At 44.3% G+C, this 20,964-nt stretch overlaps 1 protein-coding gene across 1 annotated transcript in view; it reads left to right on the top strand.

Annotated features, from left to right (window-relative positions):
- Nucleotides 1-1,003: 1,003 nt before the first annotated feature.
- The window catches only part of LOC123755703 (uncharacterized), a 108,449-nt gene continuing 88,488 nt past the window's right edge, over nt 1,004-20,964 (top strand). Inside the window, exons 1-2 of the mRNA XM_045738434.2 lie at nt 1,004-1,297; nt 11,458-11,648. Of these exons, the coding sequence (XP_045594390.1) occupies nt 1,048-1,297; nt 11,458-11,648 (441 nt within the window). The 5' untranslated portion in view covers nt 1,004-1,047. The remainder of the gene's footprint in view (nt 1,298-11,457; nt 11,649-20,964) is intronic.

The raw sequence follows: 20,964 nt of genomic DNA, 5'->3' as shown, positions 1-20,964 counted from the left end.
TAGGTCATAAAAGTATTTGTGTACGTCCGATACCATACCACTTGTGAAGGAGGAAATGTACATGTTTATCTCTCAGAATGTTTGGTAACAGGTTTATTGTTTGTGATGTGTGTCTATGTATGTACTAACACGTTGTACTGAACGGGGTGAGAATAGCTTGAGCTACCTCATCCCTTTGTGTGTATTTTACCTCAATAAACTTATTTCAATTTCAATTTCAATTCAACCTTGGAAACCCTTTAGGTATTGTACTAGCTCTATCTATAAATCTAACATTATGTTTGTAACTCTTCATCTATGTATGTACTTTTACCTGAATAAAAAATTGGATTTGAATTTGAGTTTAGAAACTGTTTGTGGTCGATCTCGAACCCATTGTTGATGTGACGACGTATATTGAATTTTGTAACTAGGTCATCAAGATTGTAACTTGGTTAGCTAAATGAACTGTGAGGTTCAGTCCCTGAGCCGCATAAAAGTATTTGTGTGTACGTCTGATAACATACTACTTGTGAAGGAGGAAATGTATATGTTTATCTCAGAATGTTTGGTAATATGTTTATTTGTGATGTGTGTCTATGTATGTATTAACACGTTGTACTGAATGGGGTGAGAATAGCTTGAGCTACCTCATCCCTTTGTGTGTATTTTACCTCAATAAACTTATTTCAATTTCAATTCAATTTCAATTTCAGTCCCTGAGCCCATTATGTGCCTCTGTAACCCTTTCTACTACCGCCCACAAGATGGGTATGGGGTGCATAATAAATGAACTAAACTAACTCCTACTGGGAAGAAAACATTCTCAAGTCTCATCAGCTCAAACTCCTAAACAGTAATCAGGAGCCAGATGAAATTGATAAATTATTGTCAATAATAAATCTTTATATATATATATTTTAGTGTTTTTGAGGAAGGTTTAATAGTAAATTATTTATATATTTGTTTGCAAATAAATAGCGGAGTAGATAAAAAGAGATAAATGAGTAGTAGAATGTGGGCTGAGGGTCCCGAGCGGTAGTGAGGACTCCGCCATTCCTGCTGTGGATGAAGCAGGTTAAAAACGAGTCGAGTATTGGAGGCGAGAGTGTGTGTGGGCGCCCCGGCGGCCGCCACACCATGATGCACGAGTATGCCAAGGAGGTGAAGCAGGAGCCCAAGGCAGTGGCCGCTAAGCCATTCCTGGTGAGAAAGTTCCGCACCGTTAAGGAGGTGTACGAGTGTCTGGAGCAGTACCAGGAGGAGACTGTCACGCACTTCATCAAGTACAACAAGGATAAAAGATTTGGAAATGAAGGTAATTTACACCAGAAGTCACATGTTTAGTGTTAGATGGAGTGACTTTCTTCATTGCGTGCATTATTTTTACCAGTGTCATCATACAGTGATGGGAATACTGTACTTGTCATTATATCGTACCCAACACTACTCAGCTACGATATGTACAGTTTTGACATTTGGACAAATTTGTCAAAATTAACCTACCTCATGGATGATGCTCTGAGCAATGTTTTCAATTTAGTTGTCAGTAGTTGGTTAGGGTTACAAAAGGGCAGGAAGCATAGTAGCACTGTCATTACTGTTTAAACCTAGATTGTTCTTTCCCTAACCTAACTTAACCTATTCTACCCTAACTTACCCTCATACTAGAGTGGATAAATGAATGGATAAAGTAAAGAAAGCCAAACATTATTCTAAAGTGTTGCAGTGCTAAGGATGCAGTCTCCGTGGTGTAGTGGTAAGACACTCGCCTGGCGTTTCGCGAGCGCTTTGTCATGGGTTCGTATCCTGGCCAAAGAGGATTTACCGAGCGCAAATCCTTAACTGTAGCCTCTGTTTAACTCAACAGTAAAATGGTTACTTGGTTGTTAAACAATTCTTCGTGGGATTGTATTCCAGGGAACATAGGATTAAGGACTTGCCCCAAACGCTATGCGTACTAGTACAAGAAACTAAGAACTTTTGTGTGTGTTTATGTATATGTGTGTATATATATATATATGTATATTACTCAAAACGCAGTACTCGACCTGGTTGATGGGGTTCTGGGAGTTCTTCTACTCCCCAAGCCCGGCCCGAGGCCAGGCTTGACTTGTGACAAATATGGCCTACTATGCCGATTTGCCTAATAAGCCAAGTTTTCCTGAAATTATATGTTTTTCAAATTTTTTCTCATGAAACGATAAAGCTATCCATTTTAATATGTATGAGTTCATTTTTTTTTAATTTGAGTTAAAACTAAGGTAGATATATGTCCTAACCTAAGCAAGCCTACCTAACCTAACCTATCTTAACCTAATTTAATCTAACATATCTTCGTCAATAATTTATGTTTTTAATGTAATTTAATAATATTAATTAAAATAAACCAGTTGGAAACAATTTATTGAAAATAAAGAAAATCACTCGGCCTATATTGGTTTATTTGAAATATATAATTGTAGAAAGTTTGAAATTGCATGCGCATATATATATATATATATTATATTATATATTATATTATATATTATATTATATATTATATATTATATTATATATTATATTATATATTATATTATATATTATATATTTTATATTTTATATTATATTATATTATATTATATATTATATTATATTATATTATATTATATTTTAGTGTGTGCACTCCCCGACCTAACTGCCGAACCTCAATCTTTAGTTTATTCCATCTATTCGTTTGCTCTCCGGTCCAAAGCGACCCTTCCATTTATTGCTGTTCACCTAGCAGTAAGTAGGTACCTGGGAGTTAGACAGCTGCTATGGGCTGCTTCCTGGGGATGTTTAACAAAAAGGAGGTTATCTCAAGATAACCTACACTCATTAGAGGCCTATGTAGTTTCACAACCAACAACTGCGTCGCGACCTCTGCACCTGCTCGATGACCCCGTATTATTTATGTGGCTGCCTATGGTGTACAAAGACTTCTCCTCTTACGATTTTATATCTGTACATATTTTTGCATACTGGTACTATGGCATCAGGAAATGCAGGAAATCTGTTGTACAGGGCTTCAAGAAGTGTTAGAGCCAAGAGAAAACATGTTGTGATGACTTTTGAACAAAAAGTTCGGCTTATAAAGGAAGCTGAAACTGGAATTCCTAGAAGTGTTGTGTGCACCACGTACAAAGTTAGTAAAACCACTCTTAACACTATCGTGCAAGCCACGCGAGCGCTGCAGAGTTTGACGTCATGGGGCTAATGGTGTGGGGCGAACGTGTAGCGACGCCTAAATGTGTATACTCGTTTCAGTTTTCTCACCTTAATTCTCGTGCTACGTCGTTGGTTTTGGTATCATTGAGTTCGCAATTAAATTCCCTGCAGATGTATATGCATATAATGTCCAAAAAGCCTGGTGAGACTCCCCACAGCAAGCCTAAAATTACATGTGAACGAGCACCAATTTGCGCACCAGAACCTAATATGTATACTCGTTCAGTTTGATAACGTCAATTTACATGTTACATCACTCGTTTTGGTATCAAATTGTTCGCAATATAAAGGCGCGCATTTTAAAACTAGTCTCATAATAATAGAGCAATAACTGGAATTTTAACAAATATTTTAATTTTGGACGCTCATCATCAAAATTATTTACAGTATATCTTTCCAGTGTTCTGACATCAATTTTCATGTTACATCGCTCGTTTTGATATCAAATTGTTCGCAATATAAAGGCGCACATTTTAAAACTAGTCCCATAATAGTAGCATAATAAATAGAATTTTAACAAATATTTAAAAATTTAAAATTTAGACCTAAAAATGTACAGTGGCACCTCGACCTATGATTGCCCCTACTTACGATAATTTCGAGTTACGATGTAAATTTCATCGAAAAATGTGAATTGACATCCGGTGGCGTCGTCGACTTCTGGTATTTGTTGGTACACATTCAGGTCGACCGAGCGCTTGGTTCCTGGTCACGCGGTCCGACCTGCCTCAGCTTACTACAGCTGCCCCCTTAGTGACGATCATGCCTTAAAGAAATTCTGCGTTTGTGGTGATTTTTTGCATTTTGAACATTAAAGTAATTATTATATATCACACCATGAGTCCCTGGAAAGTCAGTGGTAAGGCCAACATATGAGATCCCATGTAAGAATGACCATAGAGCAGAAACAAGAGATCATTCGTAAATATGAAGATGGTGTGTGGGTTGTTGAACTGGCTAGGGAGTACAAGTCCAAAGTCCATCTTTGGCTAACTGCCAACAAACTCACCCTTAACATTGACAAAACTTTCTATATTCTGTTTGGCAATAAATCCTCTAATCAAATAAATCTCAAAATAAACAATACCCAAATTTGTAACAAATTAGATCGCAAATTCCTTGGCATTCTCATTGACCACAAGCTGAATTTCCAGGGACACATTCTAAATATATCAAAAAAAGTTTCAAAAACTGTTGGCATTCTTTCTAAGATCAGATATTATGTACCCCGCCCTGCCTTGGTGACTCTCTATTACTCCCTTATCTATCCATATCTCAACTATGGTATTTGTGCTTGGGGCTCTACTACCCAAAATCATTTACGTCCTCTAATTACTCAACATAAAGCTGCTATTAGGACAATATCCAACTCTGGCCCCAGACATCACTCGGTACCCCTACTCAAATCTCTGAATATGTTAGACATTAAGTCACTGCACATTCTCTCATGTGCATTATACATATATAAAACGCTAAACTGTAATGCCAATCCTGACCTCAAAAGCTTCATAGAAGGTTGTAACAGAACCCATGAGCACCACACCAGAAATAAATACAGTTTTCATATTCCTAGAGTACAACTTAATCAAACTAGAAATGCTCTACAAATCAAGGGACCCAGATTGTGGAATGACCTTCCCAACCATGTTAAAGACTGTACCTCTCTCAACCAGTTTAAGATAAAAACTAAGCACAACCTAATAAATTCCCTGTAACCTACCTTACCCCTCTATTGTCAACCAATGTCTGCTTTTTTTTAAAGAGCGCTGTTTGTCGACAGAATTGTATTTGTGCTGCTTTTTCAGCTGTGTTTTCATTTCATGTTTTCATTTTACTCTTTATGCTCAATTAGTATTAAGCTTTAGTCATTTAAGTTTTTCATGCCCGAAACGCTTTGCGTAATAGTGGCTTTAGGCATTGTATGTACTAGCTCTATCTATAAGTCCACCAATCTTTGTAAAAATTTCTTGTATGTATGTACCTTACCTAAATAAACATTTATTATTTATTTAAATCTCAGTCAACGATATCCACTATACTGGCTAAGAAAAAGGGCATTATGGGTGCTAAAGTGATGCATCATTACAGACAAATGTTAAAACGAAGGGAAAAACAAATGTCTCGACAAATTTGTAGTGAGACAAACAAGCACTGAACCACAACCAGGTCCTAGTGGTATTCAGGCAAAATGTATGAGAGAGAGTACCCCAGAGAAAACATCACTGCCTGATGTGATAATGGAAGGGGACTTCCCTTCCAAACAGTAACAACTCTCCTCCTCCCCCCTCATCACCATCTTCCATACGCCATCAAGAGCCCTCCATAAAGGTAAGATAAACTTAGGTACTGTATTGTAGTTAGAAAAAAACATTGTATTCAGGATAAAATGTATTTGTATGTTAATATTTTGGAGGGTGGGGAACGGATTAATTCAATTCCCTTTATTTCTTATGGGAAAAATCGCTTTGACTTACGATATTTCGACTTACGATCCGTCTCTGGGAACGGATTAGCGTCGTAAGTCGAGGCCCCATTGTATTTATAATCTTTCAAGTGTTTTGACATCAAGTTTTGTGTTACATCTTTCATTTTGGTATCAAATTGTGCGCATTCTAAAGGTGCTTATTTTGAAACAATCCCGAGGTCGATCGGATAAAAAATGAATTTTAAATATTTTTGTAGTGGACGAGAGTCCTGTCCAGGATAGGACTCGAGAAAAAAAATGGACGTGATCGGTGTCCAAAGCGAGCGATAGTGTTAAGTGATATATTGAAGGCTAAAGATAAGATTTTTAAAAGTTATGCTAAAAGTGAATGGTTTTCAAGTCATTTCGTACCCGAAGTGAAAAACCATTTTAAGAGCATTAGTTTACCAGAGAACAGCAAAGTAGTGCTCTTTCTTGATAATAGCTCAACACATCCACATAAAGATGAGCTAGTTAAGGGCAATATGCTTAGTACATTTTTGTCTCCCAACACAACTTCCTTGATTCAACCCAAGGACTAAGGAATAATTTTGAACCTCAAACTCCACTTCGGAACTGAGTTTGCAAGACAACTCCATGCAAAGAAGGGTATCATGAAGGACTTTATGAAAACGTTTACTATAAAGTCAGCTGTGTGGTGTTTTGCACATGCATGGGAAATGGTCAAGCAATCAACCGTGACGCATGCCTGGAACAAACTTAGGCCTGCAGCTGGTTTGTTTCCTGATGACGACGACAATGACACTGCTGCCGATTTTGAAGGATTTGGTAGAAAGAAAATCAGTGAGATGAAGAAATTAAGACAAGAACTCCTTGCTTATGTTAAAGGAATAAATGAACAGTCCCGACATCCGAGAAATTAATTGATCACAGCCAATCTTGAGGAAGAAGTGGATGCATGGATTGAGTGTGATCGATATGTTCCTACAGCACCAAGCATGTCCGATGATGATATCATTAATTAGGTGACAGAAAATGGCCAGGTGAATTTTCAGGATTCAAAAGATTCATCAGAGGCGGAGGAGGAAGACAGAGCAACTCAAGCAAGCATTGCAGAGGTAGAGAAGAGCTTTGAAACCATTTTAAAGTTCATGGAGAGATGATCTGATGTTAATCCTCAGAGTCTGATGGCATTTTATAGATTTTACACAGTTTTAAAAAATGCAAAGAGATGGCTTGTGGCAGTTAACACTCGGAGACTTTTGAGAGAGCTTCGAGGAGTGTGTGAACTGAAGCCTCTTGCATTTCTTCTCTGTGTAACCCTCATCATCACCCTCAATTAACACCATACTCACATATCCATCATTCCAAGATCAAATGTGGAGAAACATCTGGACACTTGGTTAGTACCTATATTTATTGTTACTGTACTGTACCAATATTTTGTGGTGTTTTGTTTGAAGTATCTAGTGAAACAATAATGTATTGTTACGTACTTTTGTACATAAAATTATTATTTTTCGTACGTGGGGGAAATTCAACTACTTATCCAGACACAACTACATATCCAATCACAGATGGCCCCAAGATGTTCGAAAGAGAGGATGTTGAGTGTATATAAACCTCAATCTTGTAAGATTAGCCTATATCTTAAAATTGCATGTAGCACACATTTTATCTGTAAATATATATATACATATTAATCACTCATTTGCTCCTGTTAAAAGTTTAGTGACTCATAGTATGGCCACCCTGCACATTCAGACACTGGATGATGATGTGCCAGACTTGGTCCTCGTCATTTTACTAAGGCTCTAGAAGGAAGGTGTGAGATTCAGGACTTATTTTCAAGATGGGGGGAGATGGTTACTGGAGGCCTGAGGAAGCAAATGTGAGCCCTGTGTATGCATGGAAGTTTTGAGTGTCATGACATACCCATAAGTGTGAAAAGGTGTCATGGATATCACCGTTCGAGAGCCTTAACCACTGTGATGCGCCGAGTTTATTGTGGCATTCCCTATGTGCGCATAAAATCGTGTTCGCAAATTTTTTTTTTATCTTTGTAAAATGGTAAATTCCCTTCCCTGAACACATACATGTAAAAAAACTAAAAAATTCCACATATTTTGGCTGTGGGGACCTGGAGAAGGGAGCGTGTTTGCTGTGCGCCTGTGTGTGAAACTCTTAGTTGGCCATACAAGTACTGCGAATTGCCACAAATATATTTTCAATTATTTGTTCTATGTATTTCGAACGTTTTTTTATTTATCGTATATGATGCATATTTGTGTCCTTTACAATATGTATACAGTAGAACATTATGAATGTTCCATGGAACTCTGATACATGTCATTAATGTGGCCACAATAAATGTTTATTGTCACAATATTGCTTGTTAAAAATTCACTAAAATTTTATAATATGCACAGTTTCACACACTATTTACACAGTAACACACACTTAGTTACACAAGAGGTTGTTCTGGAAGCTGGAAAAATATTGGAGAAGTGACAGGTAAGCTTCTAACATGGATGAACAATTTTCTGGCTGATAGGAAAATGAGGGCAGTGATCAGAGGCAATGTATCGGACTGGAGAAATGTCACAAGTGGAGTACCACAAGGTTCAGTTCTTGCACCGGTGATGTTCATTGTCTACATAAATGATCTACCAGTTGGAATACAATTATATGAACATGTTTGCTGATGATGCTAAGATAATAGGAAAGATAAGAAACTTAGATGATTGTCATGCCCTTCAAGAAGACCTGGACAAAATTAGTATATGGAGTACCACTTGGCTTATTGAATTTAATGTGAATAAATGCCATGTTATGGAATGTGAAATTGGAGAACATAGACCCCACACAACCTATAAATTATGTGAGAAATCTTTAAAAAGTTCTGATAAAGAAAGAGATCTAGGGGTGATTCTAGATAGTAAACTATCATCTGAGGACCACATAAAGAACTTTGTGCGAGGAGCCTATGCTTTGCTTTCTAACTTCAGAATTGCTTTTAAATATATGGACGATGAAATACTAAAGAAACTGTTCACGACTTTTGTTGGGTCAAAGTTAGAATAGGCAGCGGTTGTGTGGTACCCATATCTTTTAAGAAGCACATCAACAAACTGGAAATGTGGAAAGGCATGCTGCTAAGTGGCTCCCAGAACTGAAAGGCAAGAGCTACGAGGAGAGGTTAGAGGCATGCCAAAACTAGAAGACAGAAGAAAAAAGAGGTGATATGATCACTTCGTACAAAATAGTAACAGGAATTGATAAAATTGATAGGGAAGATTTCCTGAGACCTGGAACTTCAAGAACAAGAGGTCATAGATTTAAACTAACTAAACAAAGATGCCGAAGAAACATAAGAAAAATCACTTTTGCAAATAGTGGTAGACGGTTGGAACAAGTTAGGCGAGAAGGTGGTGGGGGCCAAAACTGTCAGTAGTTTCAAAGCGTTATATGACTGAGTGCTGGGTAGACGGGACACCACGAGCATAGCTCTCATCCTGTAACTACGCTTAGGTAATTACTCAATGCTTTGGAAGTGATGGATAATCAACGAAGCAGTCCATGGTACACAGCGCAACTTCGCTCATGTTGCACCAGGAATGGATAAATTTTTGCTTCCTGTTTCTTTATTCTGTGTTTGCAAATAGCTCACTCATGTACACCCTTGACTTTAGTACCTGTAGGTGGTGTGTAGCCGAGCTTGTAAAGCGTAAGGTAGTCTTGAAAATATTATAGGAAACATTCAGTTTGTAAGGTAGTCTTGAAAAGATTGCTTTGTAAGGTCCCTCACTGGAAGTGATTGTCATTCTGGAAGAGATTGTCAATCAGGAAGAGATTCAGCCATTCTGGAAGAGATTTGGCTATTCTTGAAAATATCTATGGAAAACACCACCATGGAAGCTGCTAACACTGTTCATCTATATTACTCGTATCAGATGCATCATCACTGAACCCAGAAAACGATTCATCTATGTATCATCTATAAAAATTGGAGATGGCATGTGTGGGCAAAAGTGGCGCTCAGAGCTACAACTGGATTCGCTCGCTATATTGGCCTCATCGGTGCTGTATCACTAGCATCTAACCTTTGTGTTAGGTCGTTATTGTGCCTAGCTTCATCAATATCATGTTCTTCAAACAATAAAGTCTGAATTTCAGACAGAGCGATCACATCGCTCACCACCACATCGGACAAGTGTTTGGGAGCCAGAGGCGCGTGCACCCCCCATGGTTGCTCGCTCAATACTGTACTAACCCAGCCAGCAGCCCTAGGACATTCTAGGAATTTTTTCCGAAGATGGCTGCCTCTCACTGGAGGTGCCAAGAGTTCATTTTGTACATAACCTACCGCGCACACATTTTGAATGAGTATGAAATACAGTAATCAAAAGGTGTTTTCTCGGTTTGCGCAGTTCCCACCGACCGAGTTTTTTTGGTTGGCGTAGCACAGTGGTTAAGCCACTATGCCCAGTGTTAAGGAAATACTATTCAATTAGCTCAAAATGCAGAATATGGTTGAAAAGTGGCACCCAAACATTGTCATAGTTAATTGAAACATAAATGTATTCAATGATAATGTGTTTTGCTACTTAAGGAAAGTTTAAAAAAAAGACATCATTGGACAAGTTCTTTGCTAAATTGAGTGCTAGTGAATCATCAGCAAAGGGAATAAAATGGCAATGATTACTAGAATTGGAGTTACTGTACTGATCTTTTAATAGAAGGTGACTATATGGTAAATACTGTATATGGAAATGTGTGCACATGATCAATCTACTGTGTATCGTTATGAAACGAAAACAAGCATAAGTTTTCTTTTCTGGCAGGTAATTTGCAAAGCATGGTGCAAATACAGTACTCACAAGTTTGCCAAGGTGATCCCTGATACTTTAGTTGGTCCCAAAAGTTTTCGAAATCCAAGATGGACAACGCATTTTAATGTCATCAGAATGTTTACTGTCAAAGTATGGGTGACATGTTTTTAGCATCAACAGAACACTAAATTGTTAAGACACGTGCAAAAAATGACCTGTATTTATGTTTTCATAGGCATGTCTTTTTGTATGTTTATGAAACTAATGAAATGTTTGTGTTATCTGGTATAAATAAGTGTCCTCTGTTGCTGAATCGTGCTGAGGCTTCATGTATAATGGGGATTAACTTCCAGTAGAGAAGTGAAAACGTCTATTGGCATAATTCAAGAATCTTGAAAATATGGAACCTGATAGTGATGGTTCCACTGTAATTAGCATGTTGAGTGGGAAGGAACAGATAGTAAAGAAGAGATCTCACAGTGCAGTAAAGTCTCACTGTTGTCTCTTGGTAAAAATTAGGAATTTGATATATATATGTATGGAGTTGTAGTTGTAGTTCTGTATTATAATCCATTTTTGGGGCGTGTCAACTTTTGATAAAGAAGTGAGGAGGGATATCTTTATTTTAACATTTTAATTATTCTATTATTATTATTATTATTATTTGATTATTGCAATTATTCTTTCAGGCATTAAAGCAAGCATATGTGAGACATAATCAGGGAAGAATCTAGTACAATAATACTGTATATACAGTATGCTGTACATATATTTGCTAATTGGCAAGAAATGTCTAGGTGATCGGAAACTGCATATGCAAATAATTTTTGGGAAAGGTAATGCTGCACTGCTGTAAAAATTGCACTCCTTCTGTTTAGGGGATTGAATTCTATGGTTAGTTAAGATTATGAAGCTATCTACAGGCACATTGGATTACAGCTTATGTCCCATAACTTATTTTCTTTTCCACAGATTACATACCAAACATTGAGAAAGGGCGCATCCATTACTGGTCTCACACAGGAAAATGTGGAGTTCCCATTGAGTATGACGGCGTGCCCTTCATGCATGTGGGGCGCTGGGTCCTGATGTGTCATCAAGGACAGGACACCAACAAGCGCCACAAAGAGAAGTACCTGATGCGCAAACACAGAGAACAGCAGGTTAAGTTTATAGATTTATTGTTGTATATGCATGTTAATGTGCATAATAGTGTTAGCTGTGTGTTTTTAACCTTACTGTGATGTCTTCATTTCCATTGTATAATCATATTTTAATATGAAAGACCCCTGTCGGTTACCTGTGTATGATTCCAAGGATCGACATCCCTGCAAGGAGGCGTGGTCTCTGACCAGGCCTCCTTGTTGGTGGTCTGCTCAACCAGGCTGGTCTCGGCTTGATGTATGAGTCAGCTTTGGAATATTTACTAACAAGTTGCTAGGAAATGTTGATTCCCATTTCTGGGGAGGCTCCCTGGAGCTATCCAGGCTGATATGTATATATTAGCTTTCTGGCATTAGTCAATGTGCATGGAGCTCTTGCCTACCAGGGACCACGAGCCAGAACCTGGGCCCCTCAGAGAGGCTCGAGGAGCAATGATCTATTGAAACCCCCGTGTGGTTGGAAGCATTCTGTGTCTGCCATTGACCGGGTCTGGCACCCAGAAAGGTAGGTGCCCCAAAATAAACCTCTATTCTGGTGAAAAAATTGCTACCAAAAGCTGAACAAGTGGACAGAACTCTCCAAATGAAAACTACCAACTGGCATGAGGTCATCACGTTGCCACGCAGCTGTCTGCGCAAACCCCCCCCCCCCCACCCCCTCACCCTCCCTGGGAGGGGTAAGGGGAAGCCCCAGACCCCTCACCCTCCCTGGGAGGGGTAAGGGGAAGCCCCAGACCCCTCACCCTTCAGTTCTTGGCTGATGTGGTACTGGCAGGTTGTGTGCCTCTGGTTTCGGATTTTGTTTCAGTTTCTGCTCTCAGTATTAGCAGCGACAATCCACGCCACAATCCTTGGGGCGTGGATTGTCTCTACTGGTGGTGTGCGAGCCAGGAGTAATATTCTTCGGTACTCTAGCTGCATGCACCTGGGGTTTGCTTCCCTAGATGCCCTGTAAGTACTGCCCTTGGGGCCACCTTCCACACGTCACCTTGGGGTCTACCTCTGCTTTGTCTTTTACTGTTCGGTATTTTGCCGCCCTTGGAATCAACTGGGGTTTTTGTTTGCCTTTGTTTGCCTTTGGGTAGGAGGTAGTTTTCGTCACTGATAGGGGTGCAGAGTACAGCACAGCTATTCATTACCTCTCATAGCGGCCGGCTCTGTTCCGCCTGGACACGTTGTCCTCTTGCGAAGGGTTTCTTTTTCTGTTTGTTTTTGTTGCCTGGTGGTGGCTGCCTCTTGGTTGGTAGTGCCCTGTTGTTGTTAGTTAGTCCTCCGCTAGACCCCCGCGAGTATACACGTCCCGGGGGTGCAGCTTGTAGCAGTTTGTTTGGTAGTTTTGGGGCGATGGTTACCTGTATCTTGCCTGTGCTTCCGTTAGTGTGTTACCAAGGCTACGGGGCCCGGGAAACCCCGCTGGGGCTCCGTGGTCTGATGGACCCTTGGGTCCCCCCTCTCTCTTCATGCGAGGTTGATGGTGGCTATGTCCCCTGTCTCAGGGGGACAATCACCGGTTGTGCCTCTGTCATGCTGCCTGTAGGGTAAGTGATTCTTTTGTCCTGGAGTCGTGCGATGTTTGTTGTTAGTACGTGCTCCAGTTCACCTAAACTACTGATCATGATATGAGGGGTGCAGGCAGCTGAGGCGATGCATGCTAGGTTTTGGTTGCTGCAATGCGATAAGTTGATTGCTTCCCCGGATGCCCTGAGACTGTCCCGTTTTGGTGATAGGGACCCGGACTTGGGGTCCCTATAACCACAACTTCGTGTCACTTCGACTTTGGTTCCGTCTACCCCTCCATGTCCTTTCCCTTCTGTTGGGGGCAGTTTCGGGGGAGTCCCCTTCCGGGGTGGCGGCAGACACATTTGAGCCTGGTCCTCTAGCTGGAGCTTTTGGGTCTGACCCGTGGGGCCCCCTTCTATCCTGCTCTTTCGGCAGCTCCTGCCTTTTCTCTAGAGGTGGGGGGTTTGGGGGATGGCTCGGCTTCGGGTCCTTGGAGTGAGGTTCCTGGGAAGGGTGAGGGGTTGACTTGGGGGCCTTGGGCCCCATTGGACCCCCCCTTTGTTTTTGTACCCTTGGAGTGGGCTTGGTGTTACAAGGAGTGGGGTTCTCTTTCGCTCCCTCCTTGTATGAATTGGATTCGGCGTCGACCCCTCCCCAGGTTTGGTTCCATGATCCTGTGGGTTCTTCAGTTCGGTATTTTCTGAAGTTTTCAGCTTCTTACGCCCTGTTCCATTTGGGGTGAGAAGCCCTTGTGGCTTACTTCCTGCGTGACCCGGATTATGCTTTCGTAATGGATCCGCATTCCTTCGTGTACGGATCTTCTTGTCCTTATTGGGTTCGTTATGAAGTTCCGGAGTCGTCCTGGTTAGCAGACTGCCTCTTTTCTCATTGGAGGCTTGGCATTGGTTCTGTCGGTCCTGCCCACTTGAGTGGTGGGAGGCTCAGACAGCGTTTCAGGTTTTCCTGGGGGGCTACTTCGGGCAGCTCCATGTACAGGTTCTCTCTCTCTTTCAGCTGCATTGGTCATCGAGGACTTGTGTACACGTGGCTTGTTGGCTTCGGCTCTGCGTTCCTTCTCCCTGCTCGAGCTGTCATTGGACTGGCTTGAGTTGGATGTGGAGGAGCATGGGGCCGCCTCTGGGTCTGGTGCTTTGCCCGCGGTGGCGCGTGCATTGTCTGTCTTGTTGAAGTAGTTCGCGCCTATCCTGCGGGATGCGGTTTCGCGTTTTTTTGCTTCCCGACTCTTGTGTTGGCAGGCGGTGCTCGCTTTCTCTCTGGAATTCACCTGGTCCCTGGCTCTTAGGCTTTCTTTACCTTTTTGCCTGTTACTGTTTGCGGAGTCTGCGATTGTGCAGTATCTGCAGGCAGCTTTGGCTAGTTGCCATCCTATGTCGGACTTGCTAGTCCTCCGGGGGGCTCGTGGGGGACCTTCCCAGAAGGGTCATGCCAGGGCTCGGGGTTCTTCCCATCATGGTATACCAGAGGTGGCAGATTCAGAGCAGGTGCACCCTTTGGTGCCGTCTGTTTCTATTTGGCACGGGGATCGTCCTGTGCGCTGTTTAAGCACTAGTAAAGTGCGTCAGCCCTTTCGCGGTTCGTTCCATTGCCGTTGCGGTGGGGGGAGGCTCGCTCTGTTGGCTCGTGCCTGGTCCCGCGATTTGTGGGTCTCTCGGGTCATTTTGTGCGGCTTGCAGTGACATTGGGTGGCTCCTCCTTGGGGGTGTTTGGGGCTAGCGGGGCTGCCTGGTGTCCCCTGGACCTCGAGGACGCAAATTGCCAAGTCCTGTTTCATCCGTGTTCTGGGAATGGCTCAGTTTTATTGTGGGCATCAGGGTTACTGCTTTCGTTGCCTTCCATTCGGCTTGAATCTGGTGCCTCGCGTTTTCACACGCTGTACTCGAGTTATGGTGGCCCGTCTGCGACTGTTAGGTGTGCGGGTTTTGGCTTACCTCGATGATTGGCTGGTTTGGGCTCCCAGCCAGTCCACGTGTCTGCTCGCCAGGAATTTGATTCTTTCCCAACTCTCCCAACTAACTCTACCAACTTTCTCAACTCAGCTGGGTTTGAGTTCCTGGTTAACAGGCAAAAATCCCATCTGGTTCCCTCTCAAGTTCGGCCTTAGCTGGGTCTTGTGTGGGACGCTCGGACTGCATCCTTGTCTCTTCTTCCGGCTGCTCTGCTTTGACTGCATTTCCGTCTTCGTCTGTTCTTGAGGGGGCTCCCCTGGTCACGCGGCAGTTGCTCTAGGGTTTGTGCGGGAGATTGAACTTTGGCATGGTGGTCTACCTGCCTGGTCGAGTGCGGCTTTGTCGACTGTTCTAGTTCCTTCAGGACATCCCTTTTGCCTTTCTCGCGACCGCTGGGTTCGGCCTCTGGGGTCTTTGCGTCGCTTGCTGCACTGGCTTCCTCTTCAGGTTTTTCGGGGTTCATTGTCTTGACGCCTACCCGAGCCCTCACTAGATCTGTTCACGGACGTGTCGTCTCTTGGCTGGGGCTCTGTGACCAGTGCTCACCAGGCTAGCCAGGAACAGTGGGGTCCATCCTTCCGTCGAGCTCACAGCACGTGCGGGAGTTCACAGCTGTGTAGATGTCGCTCCATAGAATTCAGGACGCTCACGGATCGACGATCTGGCTCCATTTGGACTGTTCCCTGGTGGTTCATTGCCTGAACTGTGGGGGTTCAGTGCGGTCCTTGGGTCTTTGGGGCAGGTCGTTTTGGGTGACTACTCGTCTGCTGAGTTCTCGGGGTTTGGCTCTCCTGGCGGTTCACATTCAGGGGGTGTCCAGTGTCCAGTGTCCTGGCGGAAGGCATGTTTTCATTCCCCTTTCCATGGAGTCAATGCTGACTCATTCAGTTGGCTCCGGACGTTCAGTTCAGTTGCCAGACGTTTGGGCCTCCGGAAGTGGACCTCTTCACATCGGCGTGGTCGAGGCAGCTTCTGGTATATGTGACACCCTTCCCTGACTGCGAGGCCGTTGGGGTTGATGCCTTCAAGCAGGACTGGATGAGGTGGGGTTACCTGTCCATCTGGTAATAATCTGGTAATCTGTCCCCCTGGTTCAGCTGTTGCTCCAGGTCCTAGCTCGCTTGGAGACTTACCAGGGGAGAGTTGTCCTTCTGACTCCTTGGCGGCCAGCCCAGCCTTGGTTTCAGGCGCTGCTTGCTTGGTGTCCAAACCCGAGGGTCTTCCCGCGGCTCCGCCTCTTTCAGCAGATTGGTCTAGCCCGATACGAGGCAGGTTTGTTCTTCTCCTCTAGTCTTCACGTCTGGAGTTTGACGATGGTCGATGCGTCTATTATCACTTGAATGGGGCACAGGTGTCCTTGTTGTTGGTCGCCCACCTGTGTGCTTCGTCTCGGTGGCAGTATGAAGTTTCCTTCAGGTCCTTCAGGTTTTTCCTATCACTGTGTAGGTGTACTTTGGTCTCTGATAGAGTTGTTTTGTCCTTCCTTTCGTGGTTGTTCCTGGACCGTCATCTTATGCCTAATACTGTCGCCTCGTATTGTGCAGTGCTGGTGGAGCCGCTCCAGCTTGCGTTGGGTATTGATGTTACTTCTGCTCCGTTCCGCAAGCTGTCTCGTGCGTTGTTTCACCTCAGCCCAGCTCATGTGCCTCATGCGCCTCCTGAGCTGTCCTGGTCTTTGAGCTGAGTGCTCTCTTTTCTCTCTCCTCGTTGGTTTGTTGTGGCCCCTTCGGTTCAGGATTGTTTTTCTAAGGGTCTTTTCCTGTTGGCATTGGCCTCTGTGGGGTCGGGTTGGGGAGCTTCATGCTCTCCTCCGGCACAGGGGTTTCTGCTCTTTTGGTCCTGGTGGTAGGTTTGTTTGGCTGCAGCCGTCTCCTTCTTTTCTGGCGAAGAATGAGTGCTGCTTTCCGAAGGGCTCCTTGGGTTGTTGATGCTTGGTTTGTCAGGCAGGGGGTGCATAATGTGTTGTCTGGTTGCAGCTCTCCGCCGTTATTTGCGCGCCACGGCTTCGGTGGTCGGGGATGCGCTTTGGGCTGACCCGATTTCCCTTCTTTCCTGTTCCCGGGCACTGGTCTTCCAGGTCGTCTGCAGGGTTATAAAGTCTAGCCAGCCTGCAGTCTATCCTCATGCCCACGATGTTCGTAAGTTTGCTGCTTTGGCTGCCATCTTTGGCAACATGTCCTGGGTTGACATTCGGGCACAGGGTTTTTGGAGGTCGAACAGTGTCCTGGCCACTCACCACCTTGTCAGTGTCCCTGGACCTACTTGGGCCTGCGTTACTTTGTGTCAGTGGTTGCAGCCAGATGTCGACTTTGCGTTGAGGAGTGAGGACCAACTGCCTCCCGTGTAAGTCCTTGTTTTTCCTTGTCTTTGGGTAGTTAGCTTCGGGGAGCCGACAAGGCTCCTCCCAGAAAATCAGCGTTGAATGTAATGAAATGCCATTTCCTGCGTGAGACCTGGAAGCTTCCCGGCAACCCTCCCTAATTCCGGTCGTTGGTGTTTTCTGTGGGGAGCCCCTACGGCTACATGAAGCTTATTGGGCTAATGTATGTTATATTAGACCGGGACATTAGCTAAGGAGTTCAGACGTACCAGGGACCAGCGCCAGAACCTGGCCCCTTCGGAGAGGTTTCAGGGTGCAATGGCCCTGGAAAGCCCCCCTTATGGTTGGGGTTTTCCCTTATCTGCCATCGACCGGGGTTAGGCACCCAGAAAGGTAGGCATAACAAAACAAACCCCACATGGTAAAAACTAAAACGAACAGAGAGGTAGAAACTCCCTACAATCCCAAGGAAACAAGCAAACATCACACTTTACTGCCGCGCCAATCGTCCACGCAGCCCTCCCCACCCCGAGAGGGGGAGGGGGGAGCCCCGGACAGAGCCTAGCTTCAGTTCGTAAGCTAATGTCAACTGGGATAGACGCTTCTCTGGCCTCAGTTTCCTAGGCGGTGTTTGCCTTGTGTGGCATTCACTGCCGTGTGTTGTGTTGTGCAGTGGCCGGGAGTACCTCATCAGTGCCGGGGCTGCATGCGCTTAGGGGCTTCCTTTCCTAGGCGCCCTGTGAGTACTGCCCTTGCGTGACAGGGTTATCTTCCCTGGGGCGTTCAGGAACCATTCCTGTAGAGGTTCTTGCTGCTCGGCATTTGCCTCGCCCTTGGGGCCAGCTGGGGCTTGGGGCCCTTGTTTGGCCCTGGGTAGGGACTGGTATTGTGCTGGTTAGGGCATCAAGGTGTTGCGCGACCTGCCACCTAAGCGGTGGCCGGTTCCTGTTGCCTCTGGAGATGGTGTACTTTTGCGGGGGTTTTCTTTTGTTTTTATATTCATTTGCCTGGTGGAGGTCTGCCCAGTGTGGCTATAGTTCCACTGATAGTGTTTGGTGGCCCTCTGCTAAGCCCCCGTGATTGTACACGTCTCAGGGGTTTTCAGTGCTATTCTCTACCTTCTTGTTATTTTTGGGTTTCTTAATCGGTTAGCAACACCTTGCCCGGGGCTTCCCGTAGCAGTCAGCCTACAGGCCCTGGAAACCCCTGTAGGGACTCGGTGGACCATTGAATGTGTCTTCCGGGTTCCAACCCGTCTTGTACAGGATCTTGGTTGCTGTGCCTTTGTCTCCAGGTGACAGTCACCACTTTTACCTCCATCATGTTGCTTGTTGGGTCACTGGCACCTTGACCTGGAGTCTTGCGAGAGAGATTCTCTGTTTGTTCTCCAGTACTCTCCTGATGTTATTACTGTTCCGAGTACAGGCGGCATCCGTGTTGCAAGCTAGGTTAGGTTGCTGCAACACGCTAGGTTGGTTTCCCACTCGGCTGCCCCGAGGCCGCCCCATTTTGGTTAGGTGCTGTTCGCCCCTTTACCTCCCTGTTCCCGGCTCTGGACCGTCTGCGGGTTTCGGGGTCGGGGCGGGGTTTAGTTGGGGCCGAGACTCGGACGGTTTTTGGAGGCTGCTCTGTTCGGGTTGGGGACGGAGGTTTTCAAGCCTGTTCCTCCTGCCAAGGCTTCTGGGTCTTACCAGCGGCCCTTTCTTGCTGCCTTTCCCATGGACTGTTCCTTTTCTTTAAGGGTGGAGGGCTTGGAGGACGGCTCTGCCCCGGGGCCTCTGTTGTTGGTTAACGGGGCTGTGGGGGATGCCTGCTAGCAGTTCTGGGGTGGTTTACTCCTGCCTGGGTTTTCTGCTTTTGGGTGGAGTTTTTCGCCCATCCAGTCTGCTTCCTTCCCACTTTTGCTGGCGTGTTTTCATATCTTTTGCGTCGGTCACAGGCCTCTGATCTGGTGGCCATTTTATTCTGCCGGTTTCCCGGCGTGGCCACCAGGGCGGCGTTGCGGTTTGTTTACATGCGCCTGGGTGTGCGAGCGAGCGTCTTGGGTGAGTTTTTCACCTCTCTTCAGGGGTTTTATTCTCCTGTTATTGTTTCTTTGCTTTTCTGGTGTTTTCTGCCCATTTCCTGTTCAGTGTGTCTGGCTGTTATGCTTGCTCTTACACCTTGTTCCTCATTTTTCGGTCTGTTTTGACCGTTTTCCTGGGGGTTCTGTCTGGGGGGCTGTGCTTTGCCTTAATATGGTGTATCTCCGCTGACAATTGTGGTGATTTGGGCTCCCCCTGGTTTGATTCCGGGTTCCTTGGGGTTCTTTGGTTTCGTTCCGGAGGTTTCTTCCTCTTGGGCCACCTTTGTGGGTTCAGGGGGCTTTGTTTCCTCGTGTGTGACCCGGTTCTGCTTTCTGGAGTTCTGGGGCCTTCCTGGCTTGCAGACTGATCTTTTTGGGTCTTGGCACGTGTTGTGGTCGTGCTTAGACTTTGAAGTTTTGTTGTCGAGGTGGGCCTTTTGATGCAGCTTTGTGCCTTCTTCGCCTGGACGGCGCAGGGTTGCCAGATCCAAATTGCTAAAAGTAGCGAGCTGACGGTCAAAAAGTAGCGAATTTGCAAGTAGATTAGGCCAATTTTTTGGTTAGTCAAATCGAATCAAATCAAATGTTTATTCAGGTAAAAGTACATACATACAAGATGAGTTACAAACACAATGTTAGATTTCTAGATAGCGACAGTACATACAGACAGACGATATTCAAATTTAGTAAGTTTATCTTCCTTCTTTGATAGAACAGACTTGATGCTCATCTGCTGATGACTTACCTCCGATATATTTTGTCTGTGTTTTAATGTTTCACTGTGTTTCTTTAAACCACTTATATGAGCTATTATCTCAGTTCTACAAACTTTACAATATGCCTTATTTCCATTTTCTTTCACTTCAGCCAACCACTTTTCAAACACGGGATCCTTAATTTTAAGCCAGGACATCTGAAACGCTTCCTGGTATTTAGACCACTTCCCCATTTTACACTTCTTTATCTTAACACTAAGCAAATGCTAAAAGTAACAGCGGTAACTTCTTTTCTATATGCGGTAACTTGTGTCGAACTATCCCTCTGGAGGTCAGAGCCACACTAACAATGAAAGCACAGATGAAGCTGCCAAGTTCACTGTATCCTAATCCGCTCTACCGACAGTCATTTGATTCTTGGAAACGCCTAAAGAGAAACCTAATATTTACAGTAGGCAACAGTGGGAGGTCACTTAACATAGACAGTACCCGGGATGAAGTATTAATGGCAATTAAGGTTGGGAAATCTATAGCCCCCTGGGGAGGATTATCTTGCCTTGCGGTTACTTTTTCTTTGGTAAGTTCCTAGGATCAACGTCCCCAGGGGGTCGGTCTCTGACCTGGCCTTCTGCGGTAAGTGGTCTATTCAATCAAGCTGTTGGACGCGGCTGTGATTTGTACACATGACATTATAAAAAGCATAAAAATCATCATTGAGTTTAACATTAATAGCCCAAAATAGCCCAAC

The sequence above is a fragment of the Procambarus clarkii genome, chromosome 43 (genome assembly GCF_040958095.1).
Source record: "Procambarus clarkii isolate CNS0578487 chromosome 43, FALCON_Pclarkii_2.0, whole genome shotgun sequence".
In the NCBI taxonomy this organism is placed as follows: Eukaryota; Metazoa; Arthropoda; class Malacostraca; order Decapoda; family Cambaridae; genus Procambarus; species Procambarus clarkii.
This window is presented reverse-complemented; position numbering and strand designations above follow the sequence as displayed.